The 10723-nt window shown below is 49.4% G+C and overlaps 1 protein-coding gene across 2 annotated transcripts in view; it reads right to left on the bottom strand.

The window, feature by feature from the left end:
* The window catches only part of Sh3pxd2b (SH3 and PX domains 2B), an 85918-nt gene that overhangs the window by 13999 nt on the left and 61196 nt on the right, over positions 1-10723 (bottom strand). The window contains exons 8-11 of one of the 2 annotated variants that reach the window (XM_029546266.1): positions 7219-7323; positions 5869-5952; positions 3677-3794; positions 888-1114 (exon numbers count right to left, since the gene is read on the bottom strand). In XM_029546266.1, coding sequence (XP_029402126.1) covers positions 888-1114; positions 3677-3794; positions 5869-5952; positions 7219-7323 — 534 coding nt within the window. The remainder of the gene's footprint in view (positions 1-887; positions 1115-3676; positions 3795-5868; positions 5953-7218; positions 7324-10723) is intronic. The other variant, XM_021211991.2, reaches the window with a different exon arrangement.

Here is a 10723-nt window from a genome sequence, read left to right as displayed (position 1 = left end):
GTGTGTGTGTGTGAGTGAGTGTGTGTGTGAGTGAGTGTGTGTGAGTGTGTGAGCGTGTGTGTGTGAGTGTGTGAGTGTGTGTGAGTGTGTGTGTGAATGTGTGTGTGTGTGTGAGAGTGTGAGTGTGTGTGTGTGAGTGTGTGTGTGTGAATGTGTGAGTGTGTATGTTGTGGGAGGAGACTTTGATTTAACATATGAACGTCCTAACAAAGTCACATTACTTCAGGTTTTCATTTGGTCCCCTACTGTGGTCTTGACCATTAGAGACCTGAATCACAGAACTTGGGATCGGCCAGAACCCCCGTCATGGCCTGTAGCAGTCATGAAGCTATGCTCCTTGCAGACAGCATGAAGCTCAGCCCCCATCTCTGGGAGGTGTGGAGTCTTTTCTCCACAGATTCTCGCTGCCCTCAGGACCAGCACAGGATGTTGGGGACACAGTTCCAGGTACAGTGCAGACAGCTTTGGGTAGCCCTGCTCTCAGGGTGGGGAGGATACAATTAGTAAAATATAAACAGGGAAGCTCTGAAAAGCAAAATGGGTGAAGCAGACCCAGTATGGGGTCAGCTTTTCTCCCCAGGCCCATTGTTACCAGGTAAATAGCCTTGGTCTTATTTCTCTGATTTTTATCTGTAAAACAAAAAGCAGTCTCTCAAAGGAGGAGGCAGTGACTCCAGGTGCTTGATACATTATGACTCACTGGAGTAATCTAGGGAAGGAACCGGCCAGATACTGTGATCTGCTGGTCCTGGTCTCTGTGAGTTACCCAAAGTCCCCAAGCTTTTATTGTTCTCTTCAGGAAATCATCAGAAGGCAGGGATGCCAGAAAGGGAGGTGCCTAAGCTCAGATAGACCTCAGCTGTCTGAGCCAGGTAGGCAACACTCACTCTGCTTAACATCACCATCAGGCACCAGGCGACCTTCAAACCGGCCATCCCTCTGGTTGTTCAGCAGCTCCTTCTCCCTGCCCATAGCATTCTGATGTCGGGAAACACCATCCAGGTCGAGGGCACCCGAGTGAGCAGGTGAGCTGGGGCCCAGCTTTGGGAGCAAGGGCTCCCCACTGTTCTTCTTTAGGTAGGAAGCAGGGGCCCAGCCCTCTTTGCCCTGGAACCTGGGAGGAAGGGGAAGGATTCTGGTCAGGTTGGTCTGTGGGGCTTTTGGGGGTTGGAGGGGTGGGATGAAGCCATGGTGGGCAGTGGATTCAAACTGTTGTGGGTCAAAGGCTCCATACAACTCATTGCCCTCTGATGATGCCTAAGCCTTCAGCTTGGCCTTCCAGGCCCTCCCCACCTGATCTCCATTTGCCTCTCCTAACAACCACCACGTCTCACACACACCCTTCTACTTGAAGTCTCCTTCCCACAGTGCTGCTCTTGGTGGCTCTCTAACAAGCACCTCCCTCTCCCTCCTAGTGGCACCTGCTCCTCTTCCCAGGTTTTACTTAATGTCATTGAGTCTCCAATGAGGCCCAATCTCTATGACGGCCCTCTGGCTTCTGCACACTCTGTGATCCCTTCACCTGCATCAGCAAAGTGCATCCAGCTGTGGATTTTCTGTCTCTTAGAACACAAGCCCTTGGGGTGCGAGCAACTGGGAATTGGTGAATTCGATGAAGAAATGAAAGGCCAAGGGGACAAGTTGCCAATGGGCGTGGCATATCGTATCGTGGGCGAACGGCAATAAAGCTCTGTGTCAGAGCTGTCTTCTTGAGGTCCCACCATGATGGTGATGGTCGTTACAGTGACAGCCAGCACTGTTGGCACCTATTCTGTTAGTCTTGCCCTAAGCACTTTACAGCTCTTATGTGTTTGAACCCAGCCAACATTGGCAAGATGCCCTCCGTCTCCCAGCACCAATGTGACACCACAAATGGAAAATCCCACACTTGACTTCATGTGAAGGATCACAGTCAAAATGCAGCTGCATTAGACTGGCATAAACTCATCTTCCGACTGTGTGTATACCATATATGTGACACAGTGAATCTTGGGTTTATCAATGGCCCTTCTCAAATCCAAGACATCGCATTACACATAGGCAATGTTCCCCAACAATGAAAACGTCCCAGATCTTAAAGACTTCTGGTCTCATGCATTTCAGGTAAGGGATTTTCATCGGGAATTGAGATCTGTTTTAAAGATAAGAAGCTTGGGACCCATTGGTGTTCAATACCTCACTTGGGTTTACAAGTGAGTCTGTGGCAGGAATGGACTCAGATCTCTTAACTTGTTCTTCTTGGCCCTTTCCTGGCAGCCCCTGCTCCTGGTGCGAAGCCTCATACTGACAGGAAAGGGCGCCGGGCGGCTGACACAAAGATACTGAGACGTGAGTGATGTAGTAGGTCCTCTGCATGAAGAATGACAGTGACTCTGACACTCCAGTTCACTATCCCTAAAAAGGGTATTAGTGAAAGCAACAGTCACTTAACTCTCACGTGACAAAGCTCGGGGTTTCAAAACAATAACTAGAGAGGCCTGTTTGGACCAGAGACATGCTGGAGCAAGTGCGCATTGGCTCACGAGAGCCCACTGCATCTTCTGAACTCCGCATTTAGTGGCATCTCATTGATGACTTGAAAGTGGCCACAAGACAGGTATTTACACTATGGAGATCAGCCAACCGCACCAAAAGCTACTAGTACTAGTACCTCTCCAAACAGGTCCCCATACCTTTGGGGAAAGAGGAATAGACCCAGCTAATTAGTCATGATGCACGGCAGAGCCAAATCTCGTTAAGAATCACTTAAAGAAGTTATGCACACCTTTGATTCCAGCACTCAGGAGGCAGAGGAAGGTGGACCTCTGAGTTTCAGGCTATCCTGGTCTATAGAGTGAGTTCCAGGACAGACACTCTAAGTATAGCAACCCCCTTTCAAAAAGGAAGGAGGGAAAGAAGGAAGGAAGGAAGGAAAAGAAAAGAGAAAGAACTACTTTAAAAACAAAATGGCCTGGGTTTTGGTAAAAAAAGAAAAAAAAAACAAACAGGTCATTTGTAACTGGAGGCAAATCTACAAGGAGATAGAAATCTATACAATCAAGCATTTGTCAAACTCAAAAGGCCCTCTAAGAGAGAATAAGTCTTGCTTTAAGTGGAAAAAGCTAGTTGAATGCAGTGCCATCCACTTCCTCTGGCCATCATTGGCGCACAAAACCCAGCACAAAATGGAGATGAGTGTCCTCTGGGGTGATGGGTTCCCATACTTCCCAGCCTCAGGTGACCCTCACACTCATCTGACAACTGCCTCGAAGTCTGAGCCAGGTTGAGGCCCCCCTGAACGCCAGCACTGTGAGGTTCCAAGGTGTGGGTCTGTATTATGGTACTGTGACTGTGATATGTCGTTTACTGATGGGGTGAGTTCTGAGAAAGGCTTTATTGGGTGGCTTCTGCCAACACCACAGTATGCTTACACAGACTTGACAGAGTGGCCTGCTGTATGCCCAGGCTATGCTGTAAAACATACAATAGCCCTCTCCTCTCTGAGGCTTGGGGAACTCAAAGGTCTTGTCTGTTTGGAAAGATATGGGCAGCAAGGGAAGCCAAACTGCACCAAGGTGTATTCATGGCTGAGGTAGAAATGACACCTGTCTGTAGCTGCTCACAGACTCTGTGAAGCTAGAGTTCATGAGAGACCTAGAACCTCCTCCCAACCACAGGGAGAAGCCCAGGCAGGTACCTGATTTTCCACCAGCCCTCCAGGTTCTTCTGGATGACCTCCACCACGGCTCCTCGTTCTAGGTTCATTTCATCCTGGTCACGAGCTGTGTATGGGTAGACGACCGTATACTTCTCCTCTGCAGGGACAAAGGGTGAGGGGGTGAGGAATAGACAGGAGGAGCCAGGATGCTGACTGTGAACTGGAATCACACAGAGGGAAACTCTCTCTGAGATTCCTGGGCTCCTCAGGCTCCCACGGAGCTCTTAGAGACCCCAGTCCCTCTGACCCCCTCAGCATCGAAGAATCACCCTCGTATCCAGCCAATCTGTGCCTCAAGGTCATGGCCCATGACTTCATGCAAAGTTCTGACACACAGCATCTTCATCTCTCTTGCTCAGGCTACCTCCCCCCCCCCCTTCCAGGAATCACCTTCTAACTAGCACGACCTTTACTATTGTTTCAAGTCTTTCCTCTGGAGGAGTATGATCTCCATGAAGACAGGGATTGGTCTATCTCAGTCATATCTTTGTCTCCAGCACTGGAATGTGCCTGGAAAAGCTGGCAATTGTGTTATGAATGAGCCTCTATTTAGGAAAGAGGTATATTCTGAAATCCCACCCTAAGGAGTGCACCTTGCTCACACAGTGAGTTAAGCCCCCTGGGTACCTCCTGGTTCTTGCTAGTAGAGACTATGAGTTCAGAGATGAAGCTACAATTGCCACCAAGAAAGGGACAGAGAGTACTTCTCATCGCCTAAACGGTGACTTTTTATTGGCTGCCGGGTTGCAGCCCTGATCCAACCATGCTTGCTGCCTGATGGCTGGGTTGCTTCCCATACCACTCTCCTCACTAGCCATAGTTCCATCCTCACAGCCCACAGTCCTCCCTCAGAGCTGTCTCCCACTGTGTTATGACAGCAGCCCAGCGATCCTGCTCATACGCAGCCCCTGGACACAGTGCTCAGGAGAGGAAGGGAGCAACTGCCATCTCCAGTGTCACAGAGAAACATGGACACATGACCCAGAGGAGCCCAGAAAGGAGATGAGAGGACTGTTCTCAGGTGACATTTCAGTCCATAGGTGAGTGGCTGAGCCAGCTATTACTTAGCGCTCACAGTTCTTGGGAAAACCCTTGAGGCAGCCACTGCCAGCCAGCTGCTGCAGAGGAGGTTGAAGCCCACAGGCGTTTATTTATTTATTGAAACGGCCTGCTGACCATCTCTGAGGGGCTGTGCTGACTTCTGGCATACATCCTGTATTCAGCATGGTCAGCTGTTTCCTCTTGTGCTGAGTCAGCAGGCACCAGGCTGGGGTAGGAGGAAGGAAGGGTTCTGCCAGCCTAGCACAGTAGTTTTGAGTGGTCCAGGTGGGAAGGGGCTACTTGGGTCCTGAGTGCATTCAAACCCATGAGCCCTGGGATGCTAGAGTTGCAGAGAGACACCAGCCTGAGCTCAGGGCTGCGCAAACACAGCCTTTCCTGCTGGGGGTTCATCCATGTGCAATAGGGGTGGCTGCGCTCCAGCGTGTGACCCTGGTCTAGTCACAGTACTGCAAGGCCTGGCTGCTGTGATTGGTTTAGGGATGACACACAGTGGGAGGACTCTTGGGGGTGAGAGGGGACAGTCCTAGTACCTGTGTTGAAGAAGAAGCTGATTTTTTTGGTGACTGTCCCTGATAGGTACCTGGGACCGGGTGTCTCAAGGAATCAAACTGTGTGAATGAAACGGAATAGAGTGGAGGTGTTGAATCTTTCTTGGAGCTAGTTCTGGCTTTTTGGTGGTATGAGTCAGTATTTTTCCATTTTTTTTTTTTTTTTTAAAGACTGAGTCTCATTACATAGCTCAAGCTGTCCTCAAACTTATGGTCCTCCTGTCCCAGCCTTCAGGTGCTAGAATTACAGGTGTGAGGCACTCGCCATCACCCTGGCTTTATTCTCCTGTGACTCAAGTCTGGTAAAAGTAACAGGGCTGCACAGTCACCATCATAGAAAACCTAGGCATCTTTGTAAACTGGGACACCTCCAAGCTCCAAGGCCATCAGATACCCCAGGCCCACTCCTCCCCATCCTGCATGCTTGTACACACAAGATTGACAAGACAATGTTTTTTTTTACATGCAGCAGGCATGGGCAGTCCCAGATCAGGGAGCTCATGCAGACGCAGGGACTTGGCTCCAAGCAGTAAATGCAGAGAAATCCCCCAGGGTAGGCACCTTGATGCCAGCTGATGGCATACAAGTCCCCCAGAGTCCGGCGGCGACCCACAGACCGGGGCAGAGAGCAGTATCTCCAGGACACTGGTCAGGAAGCATGTAGAAGGAGGGCAGAAGGCAGAGTTAATAGGAACATAGTCCAGGGGTTGTAAGCCTGAGAGCACCTAGCCATATTCTCCTGGGAGGGATCTACCTGAGTAACCCCCAGCCCCAGCCATCCTAGAGAGGACAGATGCCTGGGGAATGTGCTTCAGTGTGAGCGAAGAGGTACTCAGAAGTCATTCTATTCTGAGAATGTTATACTGAGACACGGTCACAGGAGCCGGAAAGAAAAATGCTAAACCTGCGGGAAAATGTGCTCTCGCCTGTGTGGGAAAAAATCTCAGCCTCCCTGAGTGTGGCTCCACGTCTGTGAAATGCTAACTCCTTCTCAGATGTGCCATCACAGACTGGAAGGGTACACAGGCTGTCTGCCCTGTAGCCCCTCCCTTTAATCTGAGCTCGCTCTGTGGTAACCTGGGCTAGCTTTGCCCCCAGCGCCTGGAGGGACGCTGAAACAGTACACACACACTGCAGAGTGTCACTGTAATCCAACTACATGCAAAGCCGCTGTAATCTTTGGGTGTTTACATTTGGGGTTTCTCGACCCCTCCTTTACCTCCTTTCCCAACACACCTCAGAGCCATCCACTGAAACCCAGCAACACTCACCCCCCAGGCAGGATGGGAACACAGACCTCCAATGCTCCCATGGTCAGCAGAGCAGGATGGGGCTTTAAGAGGTGACTCCAGCCCTAGAATCCACCGCATGCAGCAGAGGTGAGGTTCACACTCAGGTCTGTGTGACTCCCAGACACTCTGTGATAAGGGCACTGAGGGCCTCTGCTTTAGGAAGAAGCTCCCATAGGGCGGAGGAAGTCTTAGGCCTTGGGCATTGCTGGAGTGTCAGGCATCACTACAAAGAACATCTACCACAAAAATGTCCTCAGGAAAAGGAAGTGTGTGGGAGACAGAAGGGCACACTTAAACCAGCAGAAAAATCACATGGTGTTGAAACACATGGGGTTGAAAGGTTTGCAAACGAGTGTGTACAGTTAGTATAGCACCACAGCAATGTTAGAGAGTAGTGAGGCGTCAGCAGTCAGGCTGGGGCGGGGGAGGGCCGCATAAAGGGATGAGGGCCAGCTTTGGCAAGGCTTCTCCAGGGTAGCTCCCACAAGCCCATGGGGAAGTACAGGCTTGCCCTATAGTTCTAATCCCATCCTGCTCACAGGCTCTAGATCCTGAACGAGTGGGCTATCAGTCCTTGAGCAGAGGATGCCAAGAAGGGGTGAGGAGGAAGCTCCCCTACCTTCCTCAGGCTGGAGGGAGAACTCATCTTGCACGCCATCCTGGCCTTCCAGGCAGGTTGCAGGGACCCAGCCCTGCTCTTCAGCAGTGCTGACGAACCACCAACCTGCAAGCAAAGAAGTTCGGGGTGCTGTCAGTGGGGCAAAGCGAGAATGCAATAATCCAGGTGTCCTTTGGCATGTGAGGACTGCTCCAGAGGTGTCCTGAGGGTGGCAGATCCGCACACAGGAGTCCCTCAGAGAAAGGGTATAGGACACACCTAGGTAGACTTTACACTCACTGCAGGTGACTTCTGCCAGTAGGATGCCACAGCTGTGGACAGTTAGCTACGACTGTGTAGGGATCCTGACAGGGAAAAATCTCTGGACGTGTTTAACGCAACCACATTCTTTTCCTTGCCTATTTTCTATCCACGGTTGGTTGAATGCAAGGATGCAGAATCCACAGGTGTGGAAGCTGGCTGTGTATGCTGCCACTCAACAGTTGGTGTTCAGGTTAGGCTAAAAAAAAATTCCTGGTTCACTGTGTAGAATGAAACTGTCAAGAATAACTACAAGTTGAAAAAAAAAATTAAAAAGCTAGCAAGAAGAGAAACCTTCTCCCAAGCCTGGGACAGAAGGTGAGGGCGTTGCCCCAAGCAAGGAGACTATGGCACATTTGCCATTAGTAGAGTGTGCAATGGGCACTGTATATACAATGGACACTGTACTTGTATTATTTGATATCACTGTCACATTATCATCCTCATTGCACAATGAAGAAACAGAGCCACAAAGAGGGTAATAGAGGTGACGGTTTGCATCAGCTGTGACATATGGCACAGCTGTGGTCCGCATTTGATCCTATAGGCACAGGCCTCCAAAGGTACTCTGCATGACAAGGAGCCTGGCTGCAGGTATGGCACACGCTCAGCAGGCTTTGCACCTATACCATATGCTCTGAAGACCGGCCGGGATGGGCCCAATAGTCGCTACCTAAAGATGCTCATGTTCTAATCCCTCAGTATCTGTGATTTCTACACTTGTGTTTACCAACCATGAAATAATAATCATCATCATCATCATAATAATAATAATAAAAATCCAAAAATCTCCTCTATGCGTACTGAATGCATAAGCCCTTACTCTCTAAAACCAGTGGTTCTCGGCCTTCCTAATGCTGTGACCTTTTAATACAGTTCCTGTGTTATGGTGACCCCCCTAACCATAAGATTATTTCATTGCTACATGATAACTCTAATTTTGCTACTGTTGTGTATTGTAATGTAAATACCTGATAAGCAGGATGTATTATATGTGACCCCAAAGGGGTCACAACCCATGCTGATCTAAACAAACAGTAAAATAACTATTTACATGGCACCTACATTACCCAAAGCTTAATGTCACCTCAAGAGAATGTAAAGTGTGTGGAGGCTGTGGACAGGTGAGAAGCAAACACCCTACCTATTTATATAAGGGACCAGAGCATTATCTGCCTAATACATCTTCCTGCCTCACACCCTTCCTAGCACCCCACCCTGGTGGCCCAGGGAATGGGCACTTCTTCCTTTGTGCCCCTGCTATCTCTTTGCCATATAGCTTGCATACATCTTCTCCTGAGAACTGGAAAACAATACAAACTTAAGAACAGCAGAAATCTAGCTCTGTAGAGACCTGGGGACAAGTAGTGAGTCACTTGGAGTCTCATTCATTCGGTGACAGCACAGGGACATGTATTTTCCAGTTGTCAACATGGGTCACTAGTCCCATAGCTCTCGTGACTTAAGTGTTCGGAATACAACTGGGGCACTTTAGGCCTCAGGAGACTGGGATGCAGTTCCTCTGTGTCCTTCTCCTGCCTGCCCCTTGCATTTGCCTTTTCTACTCAAGGCAGGCGTGGAAGCGAGGATTTCCCTCTCCCAAGGGAAGTCATGGAAGCTAAAAATAGGTTCTAATCTTTTCCACCTCGGAGCCCCTGGCTATAAAGAAATTAAATTATCTGACCCACTTTGATAATAGATTATAAAATCCCATTTTTGGAAGGGTTTCTACCCCATACTCTGGAATAAACTCAGAGGCAAAAAAAAAAAAAAAAAAAACAAAACAAACCCTGGATAAGCAGACCTGGCTGGCTGCCTCACTGCCTATTAGTATTTTATCTGACCCCTTTTATTTAGTCACAGGTCAACACAGCTGTCAATTGTGCCTCTGCAATGAAATTGCCCAGAACCCCAGGGGTCTGGAGAGCTTGCTGAGCACAGAAATTCCTGCAGGGCAGCATCCACAGAGACTGTGGGAGCACAGTGCCTCTCTTACAACCTGCCCGTGCATCCATCCCTTCACCTGTATCCTTTACTGTATACTTGATGAGAACCCTGAAGGCCTGTTTCCCTTGGTCATGTGAGCAACTTAATAGTGCCAGAGAGGGGCCTGCAGACCACGCTTGACAGCTAGCTGTAGGAAGGGCAGGCAGAGCAGCTGGTTTGCACCTTGCTAAGGCAATGAGGGATGGCCTGGGAGACAGCCTATGGGACCCAACACACCACTAGTTGTGCAGTGTCAGAACAGAATTGCCCTGACAGACAATTTCCACTCCATAAGTGAGTTCTGCCTGCCGTGGGGAAAAAAACCATCACATCTTTTACTGTCACAGAAGTCACCTTGAAAGAGTCGGAGCACAGGACACTGAAATGACATCAGAGTAGTCCTTCCTTCCAGGTCATCAAAACTAATGGCTTCTAGATTGCATAATTACGGAGGTTTGTGGGCTACCACCAGCCTCATGACTAATGGTGACCTGACCTGGAGGATGCTGGAAACACTGTTTTCCGGTATTCTTAGAAGCAGGGACTATCCCTAGATTGCACAGTTAGGGTCTGTTTGGCTAATGCTGATCTCATGATTCACATGAATAATGGTAACGTAACTTGAAGGATACTGGAAGCACTGTCCTCCCACAGCTATGTGGACTTAACTGGCCATCGGGCCATCACAGACCTTGGAAGCACAGTGAATCTCCCACAACCTGCCTGTGCATCCATCCCTTCACCGGCATCCTCTACTATATCTTCGACAATGGCCCTGAAAGCATGAAAGCTTTCATGGATTTGCAGACTAACAACATGATGAGCTATGAGCTACTGGGAGTCATTGGAGAGAGGGGCTGCTCACCGTGTGCTTTCACCGCATGGTGTGACAGTTGCTCAGCAACAGGGATGGAAACCTGTATTTCTAGAGCACATGTTGTGTGCCACGTTCAGGTTTAGGTGCCCTCCCTATCATTTACTCTTTCGAGAGTTCCCTGACAGTCTCTAAAACTAATGACAAAACTGACAAAACTAATGTGCTGTGTAGAGTCCTGCTGGCATCCAGGTCCCCTGTCTTAATCATCTCACCGTGGGCAGATGTGGCCAGTGGCCCTAGGATGACAAGTGGGTTGGGAGACATGCAGATGCCCATTTTCTCTGATTTGTTTTTGAGACGCAGTCCCTATCCTTGTATACACAAGTCTCCATGGGGCGCCTC

The sequence above is a fragment of the Mus pahari genome, chromosome 14 (assembly GCF_900095145.1).
Source record: "Mus pahari chromosome 14, PAHARI_EIJ_v1.1, whole genome shotgun sequence".
Classification (NCBI taxonomy): Eukaryota; Metazoa; Chordata; class Mammalia; order Rodentia; family Muridae; genus Mus; species Mus pahari.
This window is presented reverse-complemented; position numbering and strand designations above follow the sequence as displayed.